This window comes from Propithecus coquereli, unplaced genomic scaffold, assembly GCF_000956105.1.
Source record: "Propithecus coquereli isolate 6110/MARCELLA unplaced genomic scaffold, Pcoq_1.0 Scaffold24, whole genome shotgun sequence".
Classification (NCBI taxonomy): domain Eukaryota; kingdom Metazoa; phylum Chordata; class Mammalia; order Primates; family Indriidae; genus Propithecus; species Propithecus coquereli.
The window spans coordinates 4532970-4553909 of NW_012147952.1; the positions used below are offsets into that span (position 1 = coordinate 4532970).

At 37.7% G+C, this 20940-nt stretch overlaps 1 protein-coding gene across 2 annotated transcripts in view; it reads right to left on the reverse strand.

Annotated features, from left to right (window-relative positions):
- The window catches only part of FILIP1 (filamin A interacting protein 1), a 181891-nt gene that overhangs the window by 38536 nt on the left and 122415 nt on the right, over positions 1 to 20940 (reverse strand). For both annotated transcript variants that reach the window (XM_012646072.1, XM_012646071.1), the window contains exons 3-4: positions 18991 to 19164; positions 12628 to 12806 (exon numbers count right to left, since the gene is read on the reverse strand). In XM_012646072.1, the coding sequence (XP_012501526.1) occupies positions 12628 to 12806; positions 18991 to 19164 (353 nt within the window). The remainder of the gene's footprint in view (positions 1 to 12627; positions 12807 to 18990; positions 19165 to 20940) is intronic.

Here is a 20940-nt window from a genome sequence, read left to right on the forward strand (position 1 = left end):
ATGAGAGCTCTTCCTCTCTTAAATTCTTTAGCATGTATTAACTGAAACATGTCCTACAATGTAATATGATACACGTGGAAAGTATTGTTCTTATGGGTCCCTAGGTCAAGTCCTAAGAGTATTATGGGTGGGGATCTTCTAAGACAATTGTAAGTTTTTAAAATACTGCATCCTAGAGACAGACTATACAGGTTCTTATTATCCTTTAAGTATCGGGTTGCCATTGAGCATCATGACCTGAAAAAGTGACTCTTAAAACCAAGTCTTCTTACAATTGCTCCTTATTCAAATTGATCAGGAAAAGAAGAGATAAAGAAGACATGATTCCTGAACATTTATGAGAAAGATCTGGTCTAGCATATGGCAAGTTGGAAGTTTCTCAATGTGTGGGTGATCACCGGGCTTGCCAATTCAATGCGCTTTCATGTCAGGATACATTTTTTACAGTAGAGGAGGTTGTGCTCCACAACTTTGAAAAGTGGATACACTGAGGGGCTGGAGTGAGCAGGCAGGAAGAACACAATAGGAGATGCTAGAAGCACTGCATTTGCATTTCTAGGTTAGGGAAGAGGGGTGTACTTCCTGGATCTCACCCTGGAGGCTTGGGCAATAGTTCTGCCCACAGTTATACCTCCTTTCTTGAGAGTAAGATAGTCTAAAACTTCTAGTATATTACAGATTCCAGAAGTCAGACAAACCTGAGAACTGAACAAATCAGAAAGCATTGGAGGGAGGAATGGTAGTGTAGATAAGTGGATGAAGTAAGAACACTTCCTGGATTAGAATACCGGATTTGGTGACATTGTAATAAATGGCAAAGAATAGGGTAGAACAGAGCATTCTTCCCTTCTAGCACACTGGATGTGGAGCAGTCATAGTCCACCATTTCCTGTTTCCTTTACACTTCAGATCAGATGAATGTGCTTCCTTAAGCAGTTAAGAATAAATAAATAAAAGTAACTCTTAGTGAACTCTTACAGAATATTAGGAGCTATGCAGAAAATATAAAGAAAATCCTTAAGGCACAGTATTTCTCAACTTCAGAGGAATGAGTTAAGACTAAGTAAAGTTGATCTCTAGTTTGTTTGCAGTTGAAGCTCACATTTAGCCCCTGAATATTACTTAAATAGTTTCTTGGCTAAGAGTTCATATCCAAAAGCTGAATATGTTATGCATTGAGTATGAAAGACCAAACCTTTGATCAATCTTTTCTGTTCAAACTTTTCACCACCATGAAGTACTTTCCAAATGCAAGCACTCTTGGAAAAAGAGTGCACACACAGTCAAAGAGCCAGAGAGGAGCAACCCCCCAACATTGAAAACACCACCTTCCCAAGTTCCAACTACCTCTCTGGAGTCCAGGATTTGTAATGCTAATCTGAGTACCTTCTTCCATCCTGGAAAAAAAGTAAAAATATAAAACTAATGTAGTTATTCACTGTGGTGCTAAGAGACAACACGTTTTTCCAGCACTTTCCTTTCTTAACTCTTTCTTCGTGTATGAATTTGTGCAAAAACAGCATTTACCTGGTATTTATTTTGGCGACAAATGGCTGCCAATGCAGAGCAGCATTGTCCTGAGTTTTTCATTCCAGAAATATATTCTCAGTTATCACTTTTCAATACTTGATTTTGTCCATGATGCTGAAATAAGCTATAAGCTCAATTAAAAACTTAATCCAACTAGTTTGGAATTTGGGGAACAAAAACTCCCACTCAGTTGTTGGAAATTTTCATTTTTAATCCAGTTGCTCTTACAACCTGGATTCATTTATTCTCTCTGGAATTTATATATCTTACTAATGCTTCAGTTCATTTAAAAAAATCTATAGGAGACTTTGGTTTTGCATTTTCTGACATAAAGAATGTCTATCAGAATTGATCAATTGCCTGGCAATACAATTACCTGGATTACAAGTGATAGTATCAATGTATTGATAAACTAGAAAGAATTTTAAAAATCTGTCACTACAAAGCACTAGTTATTCACTGTCTGAATGTTTGTCATGTGGGTAGATTCTGAGGCTGTAATTATTGACTGAAAACGTGTCTGTTAAAGGGCCATTCTAGCTGGACTAATTATTATTTCCTACTGATCTTCGTTGTGTGTTTGTTAAAACTTCTCATCTGTTCTGGTTCCTGAGGACTCTCTGATTAACAGTGAAAAATACACATGAATTTTCATTTGTATACATATATTGCATCACTCACAATCAACTGTTTTATCCAAAAATTATAATGTATGTAAATCTGTACTAGACTTTGTAAATAAGTGAATTTGTATTGATATTCCACTAAATAACATACAATAACTTCTGTGAAAAACACATGCCTTTAAATCCTTTGATTTGGTAGACTATTAGCTACCACTCTTGTGATTATTCTTTTTTCTCATTTAAAGCAGTTTGTTTTATGCAGTTGTCGGGAAAAGAAAATTATTATTCTCCAGGTTATTCTAATAAGTCAATCCAAGTTGTATTTAATCTTGTATTCTTTTCAAGATATAAAGTGTGTCCTGTCACTTTTTTCTAATTTATTCATTTTTTTATATACAAAGTTATAGAAACACAGCAGTAAACTTATGACCTCAGCAAAATTACCATTCCAGTTTTTCTTCCAAAGGATGCTTATATAATAGTTACCACATATTTTACTTCTCATAAAATTTTATGGGGCTGAAAATCATAACACTGCCTTTTTTAAATAGAAAGACATCAGTTTTCAGCTATATATTTCATAGTTATATTATTTTCCTCAAATATAATTTTATTACATAGTATTTATCTGTCCTTTGGAAACTTAAAAAGTAAATGCTAAATATTCCCCTGACACAAACCACAACTGTTATATGAATCGTTCTCCTGAAATGATAGAAACCAGATTAGGCCAGAGGGAAATGATCCTGATTAAAATATGGTCAGTTGTTCCCTGTGTTTACAAATAAATTATCTGCACTATACGTAAAAATGATTATAGTAATAGCTGTTACTAAGGGACGCAACTTTTCCAAACTGATTTGGAATGCCATCTTTAAAATACATTTCTTCCATATCTACTATAAACTATTTCCAGAAATTCTCAGCTCTGTTGATCTGTCTGCTCATGTATAATACTACACTATTTTACAAATTGAAGTTTTAAAAATAGTTTTTGTTTCCAGTAGAAGAATTTTGTTTCTAGTACTTTGCATTTTCAAAATTTGCCTATTGCTTGCACTAAACATTGGGAAATTAAAAAGAAAATTGACTACTGTTGCTTATGTGTTTTTTATATGAAACAAGTATTCCTTCATTTAGTCTCCATACTTTAAAAAAGTATTTTTAGGATCACATTAAATTTGGCATTTTTATTAGGATCATGTTAAATTTGTGGGTTAATATAAGGATAGCTGACATCTTTATGAGGTGGAGTCCTTTAGTTCTAGAATATGGTAATCCTTTCCATTGGTCTCAGTCTTTTTGTCTCTAGGTAGCATTTAAAATATTTCTTTAGGTAGATCTTTCACATTCTTAAGTTTTAAGATATTTTATATTTAATATAGTTTATATTATTTTGTCATTTGGAAATATGAAAACTATTGATTTTTGAATACTGATTCTATGTAGTTTTGTACCTTACCACTTCACTTTATTGAATTTTCTAATTGTAGTAGGTTTTCAGTTTTCCTGAGTCCATGGTACAATTAAATAACAATTAAATAAAAAAAATGCCCCCCAAACAATAGAAGAGTTTGCTTTTCCAATTCTTTGCATCGTTCTCAAAAGGTCTTAGTTTGATACAATGTAAATTGTGATTTAGTGAAACTTGTATAGTTTTCCTCCAAGTGTTTAATATACAGGTGAACAGAAGAAATGATCACTTTTAGATATTATATGCTGTGTCTAATGGATGGGGCTTTATGGTCATCTCGTGAACATAAAACTCTGTGAGTTAGGCACTAGGTTATCCTCATTCTGTTGAAGAAAAAAACCAAGAATCAGAGAGGTAATATAACCTATCCAAGGTCACAGACCATGGCAGAGTCAGGATTTGAATTCAGAGTTATCTGGCTCCAAATGAAATGCAAGAGACTAAGAAAACAACTGTCTCTAGACAGATTTTGAGGGGGAGTCTGGCACCATATAGCTAGATTAACTTAGGGAAGAAATTGACTGCAGTTGAAGAGGTTAGATTTAGCACACTATCAGTACTGTGGAATCAGCCATAATACCATATTATTTCTCCTTAGCACACATATGGATTATTTTACCAATGCAGGGGATACTAACTGCAGGCCTCAAACTTAACGTGTGCAAAAAATACAATTATCTTCACTTTTCTGCATTTCTTATCATTTCTATTATCGGCTTCTATTCCACAAGTGATGGAAACTTTATCTTAGTTAATTCTGGGTAAGCTCACTCAAACCGACTTTCTCTTAGTAAATTCAAAGACTTTTCAGTCAAGCCAGGATCTCCTGGGTCAAGTCTAGGGCTTCAAGACCTCATTTCTGGAGTTGGGACTAAGTTGGGACCATGAGGAAGAGATAAGAGGTTCTCTGGTCATCATCCTTCCATACTGGCACCTTTTGGGATGCACACTGTGGTCTCTGATCTCAGCTGTCAGTCTGCTCAGGTTGCTGATCCAAATCAGTCACAGTTCTGTCCTCTTGTCCAGCCCTGCCTCAGGAACTCCCATGACCTTTCGGGGACATGGGAAAAATGAAGATTTTAGAGTTGCAGGATACTGAAGCTATATCAGAGGCCTCTCCAACTGAACATATCAGACACCATTTTTACTCTATTTCTTCTGAACAATATTCCAGTTCTCTCTGGGCCTGTTTGGCTGGAATATCATTTATCATTGTTTAGCATACACCTACCCTTCTAGTAACACAACAGCAATGCTTATGACCCAATGCTTGTCATCCCCTCACAAATAAGTGTCCATTGTAATCCTAGTCTTGTGACATGGCTTTATTCACTCTTAGAATTTCTATGTGCTGGTGGTTTTTTTTCTAGGCTCCTGTTGTCTTTCCTCCTTTCTGTTTCATAGGCCTCAACAGTGTCTCAGTGGGTTAGTTGGTCAGCCTCAAACAGAGCACATGATTTGGCAGGGTTCTTGTGCCGGGCCACTGCACAGGTCCCATTCTCCTTGATATCCAGGGTACAAAAGGTTGCAAACTAGCCACTTTAGAGACAAAATAACCAAGAGATGGGTTTGTTCACCATACATTGCTTTATAAATTTGAGTCAACATTGGAAAACTGGAATACCTTACTAAAATCAGAATTCTCTTCCTGAAAAATCAGAACTGGCAACACTGGGTCCAAAATCAGCCTGAGCTACATTTGGCTTTTCCTGGTAGTCAGCGTGTGGTCTCTCCAGTCCAGCAGTCCCCACCACCCACCCATGTAGGCTGAAGGACTGGGTCTGCTTCTTTCCCTACTGCCTGCCTCTGGAGGCACTTGAGTTTGAGACTTCTGTAACCTTTGTCCAGGACAGTTGTCAACTTCCCTGTCTGATTTGTTGTGACCAGCATTTACAGGGTCACATGACAGCTAAGTAAAAAGAGCTGCCTGTATTTCTCTTAGTCAGAAGAGGTCCCTTCAGTTATTCAGAAACTTAAGAGTTTCAGGGACTATCTATAATAATAATGTCTTGAAAACTTTTTGAAAGAGATCAAATTTCTCAATGATTTGTTCATATCTAGAGACATTCTGCCAATCTATCTCGCCTTACTCAGTTCTCACTATTTCTCATATTTAAATTCCAAATACCATCCTCCATTCTCACATCTCTTAGGACTTTTCTAGAATAAGGGGTATCAAATACCAGGACTGAGACATTCTTACATGGCTTGTTAAAATTATATACAGTAAAGTATGTTTCTTGCCCATTTTCTCTCAAGCCTTCCCTTTCACCACTTTTCCTCTCCTTGCCAGTTTTCTTTAATTATTATCTCACTCCTTTGTACAGTATCATTAGGGTTCTTTCTGGTCCAAGTTCTATTATTGTGGTCATGGTAGCTATAAAAGCCCAAATATATTGAATCTAATTAACTAAAACTCTCAGTTTTGTTAAGCCCTAAGATCCAGACAACATCTTCACCATTTTTATCTATAGTAAAATGCAATCATAACTGACATTTAGATTTAAATATAATCTAATAGACTCTGAGGTTTTAAGGTACAGAGTCACCTAGGTAGCAGATTCTGAATCAACAAGTCTGACTTAGCTGGATTTTATAGTATATTAAAAAAAAAATTCAGGAAAGGAAAATGCATTTGTTAAATATTTCCTGTAGCAGTAAAAATAAACTAATTCACAGCATAGCCCATGGTCAGAAAATTTTGTTAATCAGAGAATTCATTTTCCTAGGCATCTCTATAAAAGTTATATTACTAAGACTCTAAAGAGTCTTTAATCAGAGGCCATTAGCTCATTGACCTTGAGAATAAGAGTGCTATGAAGTTTGGGAAAAAGATCACATCTACCCAAGACCCAGCATTTTTGTACAGGTGAAATGAAACTCCAAGGCATTTTTAATGGGCTCTTTCATATTTAATCCAGGAGGTGCCTGGATAGATGAGTGACATGCTCCTGGTTCCATAGTGCTGATAGTAGATATATGTTGATACTCTTCTAACCCCAAACTTCCCAACCCTGGGAAGCTACTTTTTTGAGTTGCTGTGATTGCCTGGTCCCTTCAAGTAAGATGCAACATCACTTCCTTTACACCATCTGCCACCCAGCCCATCCTCCAAAACTTACACCCAAGCTGTGCCCTAGGGGTAACACAACGTCAACTCAGCCTCCTTTATTGTAATTACATTTTCCAGTAGGAAGTGAGATGTGCATATTTCAAGGGTAAGAAGAATTAGAAGGTGGAGTTTGATCCTGCATTATTTCAGAAACTATAAAACATATTCCAGCTTGGTCATTAGGCCTCTGAATTATAATTCCTCTCCTTTCTTAAAAACTGTCTATTGCCAGCAATTTTCTTGGTCAGTAGGATACTGACAATAGGTGGTATATCGCATGACCAAGTTAAGGTCTATGAATTCAAATCTTAAACCCACAAAAGAATGGGTCCAAGTCCAAGACAGTGCAAGTCATTGGCCAATTTTCCAAATCACTTTTCATCCTCCATGCATTGGGGAAATAGGCATTCATTTTAATCAGAAGGTAAGAAGTTGAAAGTAGAAAAAGCTGTTTGTTTGTTTTTACTGAAAAAACTCAGTTCAAACCTTGATTCTGCCAAGTAATTATTGGCAAGTGATTTTGAGGGAAGGAGCTTAACCTCTCTGCCTCTCCATATGCTGAATGGAGATAATAATTACACATTTTCTAGTTTTGTGGGGATTAAACAAGATGGTATATGTGTCCAGCTTATCAGGGGGTCAATAAAAGCTAACTCTGCTATTAAATAGCCTCTAGCAGAGTGCTCAGTGCAGAGAAGAAGGCTCAGCTGTTTTCTGCTGACATGTTTCACCTACTGATTACTTTCTGCTTGATAAGACCAGAGTATTTACACAGTATCAACAACCTTTTTCTGCAGAGTGCTTTATTTCGATTCTCTGAGCTACCAGTGAGAAAAGTCAATTTTTACACCACGTTTTAGAGGTAAGGCAACTAAACCTAAAAAACTTAAGGATATTGTGCCAGGGAACCAGACATGAATCTTTTTGTATAAAGAAAATCAAGAATATTTCAGTCCACTAAAGCAAGTTTATAAAACCAGTAGGTTCTGACCAGTCATTTCCTTGCATAGGCAAGTATAATAGTACAGACTATCCAATGAGCCACCAGGCAAATCCCCAAACCCCCTTCACATTGACTTAAAGGAATAACATCAAAATGGGCTGGAAAGGCCCTTCAAGTTCCTGCTCCTACAGTCTCTGCTTCACAGGTTAAGAGATTTCTCTTGAGATGCTGATTCGTACTTTAAAAAAATGAACTTATACTTGGAAGGCTTGCTGCAATATTATATGATGATGTAATTATTTACGTAGTCCCAGCTGAGCCTATAAAATCCAAAAGTTTTAAAATCTATATCTACCATGATAGAGTTAGACAGCACTCCCCATATCACTCACTCACACACAGACACACACACACACACACACACACACACACACACAAACACATATATCCCGCCCACCAAATATTTCTTTAAGTTCCAGACCACTTTTTGATGTAACTGCGTTCTCTCTATTTTGACATTCTTGGAGCAGCCCTCGTGAAGCTTAAGATTAAAATCACAAGTCTTGAAGTTCAGGCAGGGAATAAAGTACAAACTTCGAAGGTGATCTCATGTGCTCAGAATTATGGCTTTAAAGGTCAAGTTGACTTGAAATATGGACCAAACCGAATATAGCATTTAGACAAGGGAGCTTTTTTTTTTTACCTAATCTTAACTAATGCAATGAAAGATATTCTCATCTTTATTATTAACAATACTAATTAAGCCAATACATTTTTTCATACTATTTCTCTTTATAATTTGGAACTGTGACTATTTTAAAAAATAGATATGTTGTAAATGATGGTACTAAATTATGAGCACAGTCTGTTGACTTAGAATAAAGGAAGCCCAGAACACATATTGCCCATTTTAGATACTTAATTTGTGGAATTTTTATACAAAATGGATTTAACAACTCCTGAAAAGTGAAAAATAATTTCTGTAGTTTTTACACTTAAATGGCCTAGGTCAGTGGCAATAACAAGGGGGTATTTTGGAGGACGGCTTTATTTAGCTCCTCTATAAACATCATCAGCCTCCCATCATAACTACCCCAAAAAGAATGCAACCCGAGTAAAACACTGTGTACGCTATTCAAACTCAACTTCAAAACAAGTCCCCAGGCTGCTCCTTCCAACAGACTACTGTCTGGAAGCCGCAACCCTGAAGGTCTAGAGATGGTGTTGGTCCTAATATCTGTGTGGTTATATCTTCATGATAACCATCATTCTGCCTCTTAAATTTTTGTGTCACAAAGATTAGACATGAGAGCATGGAGGTGGGGAGCCTACACACAAAAAATAAAACAATCCTTTTTGCACAAAGGTGTTCATTTGCACAAAAGTGCTAGACCAGTGGCCTGTGTTGTGTGACCGTGGTTGAGCTACGTAATTGTTCTGGGCCTCAGTGTCTCCACATGAGAAATGAGGGACTTGAAAGGGCTGATGTCAGAAATCTTTCGCAATGCTCAGAGCCTCAGATTCCCTGCTTCATCAAATACCTGAATCTGGATGCCTTATCAACACCTGCTGCTGATTCTGTATGTTTGCGTGTGTTTTCATTATCTGTAACCATTTTTCTCCGGAGGAAGTGAGCAACCCTTCCAGAGCAGGACAAGTGTGGAGAACGGAGCTTAGGTGCTCGTGGTGCCAAGAGAGAGCCCCTTGCTCTGCCCGCCCGGAACTTCACCCTTCTACCACCAAATCTTAAGTGTCTGGGGCAGAGACAGCCTGCAGAGTGGCACACCCAGCGGGAGAAGCCGAGTGCGTGATTATAAGGAGAGGACCACTTAGGCTTATCTCAAGCTTCACTTCCAAGCTTCTTTACTCAAGCACACAGTGGAAACAAAGGGAAATGTTTGTGAAAGAAAGTCCTTGGCTCTGTTTTTTGCTCACAAAAGGGACTTTTCCGGAGAAGAGGAAGGTAGTGCAAAACAAAGAAGCCAACAAAGGACTTGGAACAGTCTCCAAGAAGACTCCCGCTTGTGCTCAGAAGTGCCGGTTCTTTGAGCTGCAGCTCACCGTCCGCTGCAGGCGCCGTGACTGCCGGAGCCGCACGGAGCGTCCCGGGCCGGCAGAGCCCCAGAGATGCGGCGGCCGCGGGCCGTGGTCCGCGCTGGGGAGGGCTGCCGGGTCCCTGGGCCCGCGGGAAAGAAAGCCTCAGTGTCAGCCTCCTGCCAGCTCCCATAAGTAGATCTAATTATGACCGCTTACTTCAAAAAGAGGATTTAACCCAAAGCAGATTTAGCAGGGCAGTTTCCAAAGGGCGGCAGGAATCTAAAGCTTGACCTTTGAAAAATCCTAAAGACTTCACTGCCCCAGGAATTCGGTGAGCCAGTCACGGTGGACGCCTCAGATGGCAGAGAAATTCAGAGACGCCAACTTAAGTTATCAGGGTCTTAGTGGGGATGTTTAATTTAGAATAAAGTGTCCGTCAGAGTGTGTCCACGGCGTGTGCACTGGTGGTCAGTCAGGGTATTGAGCTGAGAAAAAACACTGACGGTAAAAAAAAAAACAAACCACATTTAAGCGTTAAAGTATAAACTGTTCCATCAAAAATTATTCTAAAACCATAAAGTAGTTTGAAAATTAAACAAGAGTTCAAAGGTCTCCTAGTGAATTCTTATCTAAATCATGAAAGTTTGGTGACATATCCCAGTGGTGCTGATCAAAGTATCAAAAGCATGTTAAGGTAATTAAAAAAATAATTATTTTTACTTTGATTTTTAAAACTTTCTATATAGCACTTTGCTCAGGAGAAGCTGTTGTAGTTGTTTTAATAAAAGTAAACAACTTCAGAAAGAGAGCATTGGAGTTGTTCACCTAGAGCTGACCAATGTGAACTAGTGGATAAACACATCTGGCACAGGCTCACTGTGTAACGAATATGAGTACTCTGTGACCTGTAACCCTCTCTGTGGTGCGTGATTATTTCAACTATTCTCATAGAACACAAAACTTAGGAAAACAAAAAAGAAAGAAAAAGAAACAGCCTGGATAAGTACAGTCAATCCATCCACATGTCTCAATTAAACCAAAAACTCTGTAAGCCATCTCGTGTCACCTCGGGCATTTAGCTTAGGTGGGAAATTACAGAAAAGACAAACATCTGGTTCTGAATCAAATAAGTTACAAAGTAATCAAAAATTAATTCACACAGGTGCTCCTTAAAATAATTTGATTTCAGATATTTTAAAAAGTCAGTATCAAGGTGCTACTTTTTTACCTGACCGCATTCCAACACAGGACACCTAACCAGATGATTGTTGTAGATATAGTCATGTAGTGCATAATGACGTTTTCATCAACAAGGGCCATAAGATTATAATACTGTATTTTTACTGTATGTTTGCTATGTTTAAATGTTTAGATACACAATCATTGTGTTACAATTACCTATAGTAGTCAGTAGAGTAACATGCTGTACATGTTTGTAGCCTGGGAGCAATAGGCTATCCCATCTAGCCTAGGTAAATAGTAGTCCATAGCACCTAGGTTTGTGTAAGTACGCTCTATAATTTTTGCACAAGGACGAAAACACCTATTGATGAATTTCTTAGAAGGTATCCCAGTTGTTAAGCGATGCATGACTATATATGTAATTAATACTGTTCTTAGGACCTTGTTTGAAATGTCTGTAGCTTGAGGTTGGGAAGTTATCAGAGATTGAGGAGGTAGGGTTTATTCTCACTGGTTACCCCAAAATGTCAAATCAGATTGTCTATTTGTTCAAACATGAAGCTGGTAAACGTTAGCTTACTGGAGCTTAAGACAAGCATAAAGAAAGCATAAGTTAGGGATATACTACATACCACTTCAGCCATTGTTCTCCTTTGCATTTCTCCTTCCTCCAGGGATATGCCAAGTCCAATAATAAGTAAACATTACCAATAATTTTTCAAAATGTTTAACATAAACCTATTCTGTTTCATGCTTTTATTTAGTCTTATTGTGATAGTTTTTTCTAGTATGCAAACTAATCTGAGAAAACCAGATCTCTGTAACTAAATCGATAATAAAGTTGGATAGCTGTTCCCCAGTGGCTCTCAATTTGCAAGTCCTAAACACAAAAGCAGACATGTTTGTAACGCAAAGCATCAGGATTCAAGGTCATTGGTTTCCAAGACTGAAATTGACAGACATAACCATTCAGTTGAAAGACAGGAAGGGAAAAAATAATTTTAAACATACTAGAAAAAAGACTAGATAGTATAGAAGAGTCAATAACAAAACTTTTCAATTTGAGGCCTCTGCTCCAAATGTGGCAACCCCCGGTCTGAGAAAACTAAATAGCTACAATAAATACCAAGATTCAACACACTCAGTTTTTGTTTGGTTTAGTTTGGTTTGGTTATTATTTTATACTGAGTTTTGAGAGTTATGCAACTCTTTGGAAGTTAAGAAGGTGGTTCTAGTCAATAAATAATTTCTACTCAACCAAATGTTAAGATTTTCTACACTGGTATTAAAAATGAATAAGAGTCATTTATAATGGTTAAGTTTAAGAATTTGCCTTCCTGAAAACTGGATTTCAACTCCAAAGAGAAAAGCTAGATTATTTCAAATAGAAGGCAGTTAGTAGAGGCTTTTCAAATGTAGGTGCTTCATTGATCAAGTTCAAATTTAAACTCCCTGGGTTTCTTTGCAGCTATAAGGTTTTATGGCTTTTAACATCCTTGTCGGAATGTAGCACCCTACATATATGCACTTCCAAACACATTCATGTAATAACCTCAGGTAAAGTGTATCTCACTCTCTATGGTCACAAACCTTTTAGAAACCAGAACTGGATTCTGGACACCTGTCTGTGGTGCCCCTGGACAGAAGAATAATCCCTTACGGGAGGGACAGACGTGGATGCCTCAGGCATCCAGGTGTGCCCAGTGGCGTGTGTGCCCATTACCTCTCCCTCTCCTGCTCCAGCAGGTTGGTGAAGTCGTCGCTCTTGTTCATGTAGTCGGTGTGCTTGTGCTTCTCGTTCTCTAACTCGTACACAGTGCGCCTGTGACACTTCTCTGCCAACAGCAGCTGTTCTAGCATGCGCCGGTAGGTTTCTTTCTGTTTTTCCTCAAGTCTGTCCAGCTGAATAAGCAAACATAGGAAAGAGCTTGATACTTTATTTCATTTGCATATGACTCTAAATAATTTGCCTACATTGTTCAAGTGACTTACTACCTGAAGGAGAGAACACTGAGTCTGGTATCCACTGCCATTTTCCCCATCCCGTCATTTTCTCGATGCTGATTGTCTTTATAACTAGCCATAATAACATTGCAGTAACTTCTGGCCTTCTGGCCGTTTTTTTTCTGTAAACATAATGTATGGCTCCTAAACTTTCAGGAGAACAAACTCTTTTATAGTTTTAATGAGAAAGCACAAAGCCCTATACTCAGAAAGAAAGAGGATAACATCTCTTCTGATCCCAGAAAAATTAAGATCTCAGCATGTACATACACCAAACTTCTCCCCTGGGAAGTAATTATCATCATCACAATCTTTTTTTAGAGCTTACAGCTATATGCACTTCTAGGAAACGTATATGAAGCATCCAAAGTCCTCTTTTTTCAAGAGATGCTAAATATAGGAAGGATTTAAAAACTTATAGAGAATCTATATCTCTAAAAGAGGTCTTACCAAACATTACAGGGTGTTTTTTGTGCTCCTTTCTCTGGCCAGGCTATAAGATTTTCAAGGGATCATGTCTTGATCATCTTTTTAGTCCCTAGTGCCTAGCACAGGGCCTAGAACAAAGTAAATGTTCAGTAAATGTTTGTCAAATTGGACCAAATCTTACAATGTTAATATTTTCCCATCTTGCTCACTATCTTACCCTCCCTTTCAAGCTCTAGATCAGGGTTTCTCAACTTTGGCACTGCTGAAGCCAGGTAATTCTTTGTTGTGGGGTGCTGTGCATTGGAGGATGTTTAGCAGCATCCCTAGCCTCTGCCCATCAGATGCCTATAGCACCACCTTTAGTTGTGACAATCAAACTATCCCAAATTGCCAAATGTCCCCTAGAAGGAAAAATCCACCACCACCACAGTTGAGAACCACTTCTGCCTATTTCTTTGCTCTCTCCCCAATTCCTCCCTAAGAAAGGACAGTTGACTTATTTGAAGGCTGTATGTGGATTGGGAACTGGAAATGTACAGTTCAGCTTTTTAATTTTCTATTTTTTACTCTGCCTGTCATAGGATGACACATTGTGACATCTTTTCCGGGATTTCTTAATACATCCAAAGAATTGTGGAGGGAAAATGATGGCGTTATTAATTGAATGGTTGACTAAGAAATCCAAAGAGATAGTCATTGCCTGTATATCTGCAGAAAAAAAAAAACAGCACATTGTAATATCAAGTGTTCTGGGGCAGCCTAGGCTGGAGGTAGACATTAGCCTTAATATATTCTGCCCATATGGGCCTTCGAAACTGGTTGTTCACAGTAGATACAGGCCTGGGTGAGGCCACTGATGTAGGCCACTGGGGTCTCTGTGGGTAATGTTCATGTCATTTATGCTAGCACAACTTGACCCCAATAGTAATTCCATTATCAAGAAGGCAGTCTTTTCATCTCTTATTGTATAAATTACTACATTTATTGGTGTGATTAGTATGTTTCCTGATAGAACTGCAGATCCAGACTTTAAACTGTAAAGGCAGTAAAGTCTTCTGCTATAAGGCATTAGTGTGTGAAGATCTGGCTTTCAATTTTAAATTTTGGATATAAGAACTAACATAAGTAGCAATAGGTCATCTCTGCCATATGCTGCTTCTTATTATTTTGTTTGGAACTACATCAAACTCCTAGGTTAGAACTGAGGTGACCTACCTCTTGGCTCTATGTGCTTGTCCAAAGACTCTGAAGACCACCTGCCATAACTACGAATTCTGCAGATTGATTAATCATATATATATTCTGTGTACATGGCCTTTGGTTTTCAGGATCCAAGCTGTGGCTCAATATAAAGGAATAGTTTTTACTAATGAATAGTGAAAGTGGAATGGGCACCTATAATTATACTTTGGAAACATAGATTCTACTTGGATCTAGGTGGAGGGAAAATTGAATGACATCATCATAACATCAAAGGCCAAAAATTTACTAAGGAAAGAATGTACCTGGAAGTCTTATCCTAATGTATCAGGTTGGTAGAGAAGTGCAAAAACTTGAGATGAGAAGAAATTTCAGTACATTTTAGATAAAAAGATCATGGTTCAGGAGGTAGTTTTAGTCTTGTGGCCTGCAGAGGGCTAACTGAAGAAGTATTAAGGAATTGAGGAAGAGAGAAATCTACTTAAGAGGAAATATGAGGTCTTAAAGACCAAACTGGATTTATACAAAAGGCGAATGGATCTAAGTGTTCTCAAAAATAGAACTATTAAAAAAGGAAGTATTTTGGTCATTGTTGAATCCTAATGGGTGCCCAGAGAAGATAGAGACATGAGAGCCCACAGAACAGAGCAGTTTTACTCCCACCACAAAGAAGGTGTTGGGATTCAGGAAACAATTGAGGAACACATTGTAAATCTGCAGATAGTCTTTCATGAGATCAGACTGTAGTAGCTATTCAAAGTAGTTATACAAAATATGAACAGATTTAAGAATTATAATCTGGGAAGATTAGGGTAAGATATTTGAAGTATAATTTGTTGAGTTTCGGGGTCTTGGCTATTGTAGATGGAATTGCCAATATCTCCTGGGCCCTAAGTGAACACACTCAAGAAACTTTGGGATGTAATGTTTGAAGAAATGATGAGAGAAATGAAAGAGGAATCAGGCAGGACAACAGCAGATATGTCCAGACATGGATGTGGTGTGATGGAAAAGACCCCTTAGTGGATTATCCAACTCCAACTCAAGGACATGAAAGTAGATAAGATTTATGCTAAATAAAGAATACTTTGGGCAGACTCAGAACTCCTTTATTTTCATGTCTCTCACTGAGGGAGACTGCACAATATAGAATATGGAAGGCAATGTTACAAGAACAAATGTCTGGATCTGGAAGCATATGGGAAACAGAAGCAAACAAACAAGCCAAAAAATTCTTGAGATAATAGAACAATAATAAAGAAAAGGACCACTTGAAGAAACTAGTTAAAATGCTAAAATAGCAAGTCAGCTGAGGCTTCCTACTACAGAAAAAATTGTGGCAGAAGAAAATATTTTTGTTGCCTTGAGTTGGACAAGTTACTCAAGGATCAGAAAATTCACACATGAGGGATGGCTAAGTTTTAAGCAATAATAGCACCTGGATAAGGTATGATCTCTTCTAGGCCCCAAATCACACAGGCCTCAGAAGGGTTACCTCCTGAAGAGATGAGTTTCCTAAGCTTGGGCAAAAGGCTAATAAAATAAAAGGATCGAAGAAGTTTTAAATATGCAGGTGCGAAAGTTGAGCACCTACAATTAGACCTAGGCGCTGAGGAAGTCACCCCTGCAAATTCCCAGACTTTGCAAAAAAACAGGTGTGTTTTCAGTGCCATTCACTAGAGGCAAAGACAGTACATGCAAACAGGATCCTCCACCCAACCTAGAGTTCACCCTTTCCCATAATTGTTAACCTTTTGATGGTAACAGGTTTTGTCTTATGTGGACAATTGCTCCAGACTGACCACAATTCTGTTGTAGCTGAAGATTTTCTCTATCTATCTGCCTTCCCGGGGACATGCTCCAAGTCTCTGCTTTAACATGTAAGAGTAACGTGAGCCTGCATTATACTGAGTCCTAAGGTTAAGGAATATAATTTTGCTTGTGGTAAATTGATCTTGGAGTTGTAGACATTGTTGTGTTCTTTAAATTTATGAGTGTGAAGTTAGTACTGTGATAATTGCATGTGTCCCAATAATTCTTTGGATTTTTGGAAAAAACTAGAATGTAGGGAATTGGGATTTCAGGGTATATTTATGCAACTTTGAAAATGCTAATGAGTCCAGGTCATTTTACTAAAGGGGAAAAACAAAAACAAACTATACCCAGACAATCAATTGAGATCCCTCTGGCTAAGGATCAGCAGAATAAGAAATTAGGAATGAAAGAAATAGAAACCTTAATATTTTTTTTTAGAATTTTGCTTAAAAATTATAAACTTTGATATTCTGGACTTTAATTTACAAGTATGTGCAGAGGGATTTAATATTTGCTGTTTAATTTCTCCCCAGATATTTGGCAAGGGAAAGAGGTACACCATATTGGGTTCACTGCTTAACTTCTGGTGAGTCTTATTGGATAACCTAACTGAGCCTAATTCGGTATAGAAATTAGAATGAGTGGTGATTTTTTGGCTTAAGATGCAACATGGCTTCTAGGAACAAGAGCTAGAATACTTGCTCATAGCCCCAAGTGACTAATGAAACAGTGACATATTGGGGTTCTGCCTCATGAATTTGAAAGTTGTACTCCTGCTCCTAGATAAGAAGACTTGATGTTAATCCCAAAAAGTTAACAGACCAAAAATCTACATGTGGTATAAGAAAATCTTTTCTCCTCTATTATTCTATTTCTCTCACAAAGCAGGGCTTCATTTTGGCAGTATTGGGAAAAGTATTAATCCCTTCTCTCTCTACCACCTCATTCATTTTACCCCAAGGGAGGAATGATTCTTCACATTGTTGAGTCAAGAAGAGAAACAAACCAAGAAGTGTGCCCAGCTTAGCCAATACCAGAAGGACAATTCACAGAATGGGTGCTTTCTACTCTTCTCATTTGTCTACAGGCAGGAATATTTGGGTAGGGCCTACTTTCTGAAGGCAGGTCAGAAACTCCTCTCTCTGTATTCTGTTCATAGAACTCAGTGGATTGAAGGCAATGATTCTGGGTAAGTGTGTCTGCTCCGCAGGCCTACCTCTCCCTTGGGGTCATCTCAAGCCCTAGACTAGGGAGAAAAGAATTAGGAATCCCAAATGAGACCATTTATCTGAGCTGAGTTCTCTAATCCAAGTTGTTATTATTATTAAAAAATATGTTTTTGACTTCCATATGTACTTTATTCCTCAAATCTTCCCAAGTATGGAACAAATTAAGGGTATGAGCAATTATCATCCTCGAATCCCAGCAAATGCTAATGGCTAATATTTGTTGAGTACCTAGTATGTTCCAGCCACTATGTTAATAGCTTTATAGGCATTGCTTCATTAAATACTCACAACAATTCTATGAGGTATACATTGTGGTTACTCCCACCTCAGACATAAAGAAATCGAAGTTTCAAGAACTTACGTGATCTGCCTAAAACCATACACAGCTAGTAGTGGGGGATCTCAGACGTAAAAGTAGATCCAGCCTGTTGACTGCATCGTGTCATATAATCATCTCTTAACATTTTAAGAAACGATGAGAATAGAGTTCCAATTTATCCATGTTGCAAAAACTAGAAAATTATAGGACCATCAATCTGTGTTGTGAATGCTGTCTAAAGCAGATCTTGTCTCTGAGGTCTATCAACCTGTCAAACTGAGCTTCTCCAATGGCTTAATATAAGTTAAAAGTTAAATGTACAATAAGTTGCTTCAGATTTTTAGTTTCTGTTCTGTTTTTCATTCACGATACTAATTTCACATCTATAAATTTTTTACATGAATTCCAAAGAGTCCATATGGCTAGATCCATAAACTGGTGTCCTAATTTGGCATTGAACTTCTACTACAATGTGATAGTATTTTTAAAATGTGGTATCATGGATAATTAATAATAATACTCAATAGTTATACAATCTTATATAAAATAATTAAATATAGCCCTATTAGAATTCCTTTCATCTGAAAGAATGTCCCTAAGCATTTCATTCGGATTTCGCCTCAATCATTATATTTTAGCTATTCATATAAGACCATTTTAATTATGACAGAGGCTATAAAATACCAAAAACCAGTGGCTCTATAACCGTTAATATCAATAATAAAATCAATTTAATTTTAGGTTACTACTTTGATAATAATCCGAACAACTCAATGTTAAAACTGATAAGCATTTCAAATTTTCACACACATCATTTCTTAGAGAAGTAGAAGAGTAATATGTGTAACTATCATAATCACATGGATAAATATATTTCTGGCTCTAAGTATATTTAAGGAAAAGCTTCTAAAATTCTTGTCATTGAAACTTATCCACTATAACCCTTGAATTATTTAATTATGCTTTAATTCTATATTAGTAAATCATAAAAATTTTGCCTTTGAAAGAAATGTTAAAGCATATAAATGAAAGAATGTGGAGACATCTCTGGGAGGCTCCCTTCTAGGGGAACTTGTTGGTATGTTTTTACCTCTGAAATCGGTTTCTCATAGACATCTTCTCCTATGGACTTCTCCTGGGCAAGGATGGCATCTCGGTGCAGGACCCGAAGCACTTTCTCTGGCTCTGCAGACCCGTAGTGAGCCTCCAGAACTTCGGGTTTGGTTTTCTCGGTCTTGAGCATGTGGATCACATCTTCTCTGGCCTGTGGTAATAAGTGAAGCAAGGTCAGATGGTTGACAAGGTAAATCACATACTGGGCTCACAAGATCAACACGAAGCTTATTGAATACATCCCCACCTCTTCAGGGCTACTGGCAAATTCACTGGGTATTCTGTTCGTTTTTTTTTTTTTTTTTTTATCAAAAGCAGATTGGCAAGCAGATCCTCTGCTTCAGGTTGCTAGGAAGCAGGCAAGCAGGAAAAAGGGTTTGTGCTAATATTAACTACATAAAAATTGCTTTATCTAAGCCGCGATTATTCAGGGGATGGGGAGGCAGGTAGAGCTGGTCCTGGGATACTTAACCCATTTCAGTGCACATGAGGTCAGTGACAGTCTAAAAATTTCTAGTTTTCTATTTATGCTCGCAATGTAGTATTCAAATCTGGTTTAAAATAAAACCCTGCTGCCTCCATTCTAGTTACAGCTTCATGTGTAATTAACAAACAGCCTTTATTGGTGATTTCGTGTTTCTCATAAGGTGATACATTTTGCATGGAAACATATGGTTGGGAACTCACATAGCGCTAGGCTGTCCTTTTCAATCTAATGTATTCGCAATAAAGGTGAAATTTTACCCCTTCAACACCCAGACCGTCAGTCAGATGAGTCAAGTTGGTGGATCAGAATTGTTCTTTTGGTTTCTTAACACAATGTTAACATAGTGTTGAAGCTCTCAAGAAAACCGCGATTATAGGTTTTATACCATATTGTCTTTGGTTCTCATCACATATTGCAAATACATCTGGACGGTGTTTTGTGCTGATGAGTAGGGAAGATCTGGCAGTTATGATGGAGCTGACATTTGCCGAAGGTACCCCCATCTGGACACACACTTGGAGCTGTTTTTCCAGTAATGGTGATGGGTAAGAAGTATCCTGACTTTAGTCCAACTTGTACTAAAGAACAAACTGGTTGGGAGCAGAGTTTCAGTCTGTGGCAATGGAATAGAGTTTTCTCCTGTAATAATGCTAATTATGGGCTTGAAATTATAAATCTGGTTCATGGTATTCTGAAGAACATAACTAGTCAATCACAAGTATTCACAATATGACCATTATAAAGTTTGTCTTTCTTGAAGTTTCTCACTTTTATTGCTTTTTTAGTCTCTAAATTAATCTAATTCCTGTTGAAACATCAATGAACTTGAATTTGCAGATTTGCAGTGTCTCTGCCACATTTACAGATACTTATTTCCAGATGAAAATGGAAAATATTTATTTTGAAGAACCTAGAAGTTTGGAATGTTAGTGAGAAAAAGTCAGAAAATAGTTTAATGGAAAGGCAATGTGTCTCTACAAAAGGTGAAAGAGCATAAGTACAGATGCAGTGTCAGGCTAGCCTGTGCATTATGCTAATTAGGAAAAACCACCTACTTCATCCAGGAGATACAGCCCTGAGTCAAAAGGCAGCTGACCTAGTGAGTGAAGCGTGGGCTGTATTTTAGCTCCTGTTCATCCCCCCTGCCAGGCACCCTTGTGCAAGGCATAACTCCATATCTGCACTGAAGGAGCCTTAAGTTACATAGATTGCTATTGGTCTTCAGGCAGAAAGTGCTCCTATGTTCATCTGACACAGGTAAATATATATAGCATCTTCTAAAATAATAGTTTTCAAACCTGTGTTGGAATCACCTGAAAAACTTTATTAAAAAATCCCAATGCCCAGGACATTTCAGCCCAATTACATTCAAATTTTTTTAGAGATGAACCCACACATCAGTACTTTTTAAAGCTCCCAAGTTATTCCAGGGTTGAGAGT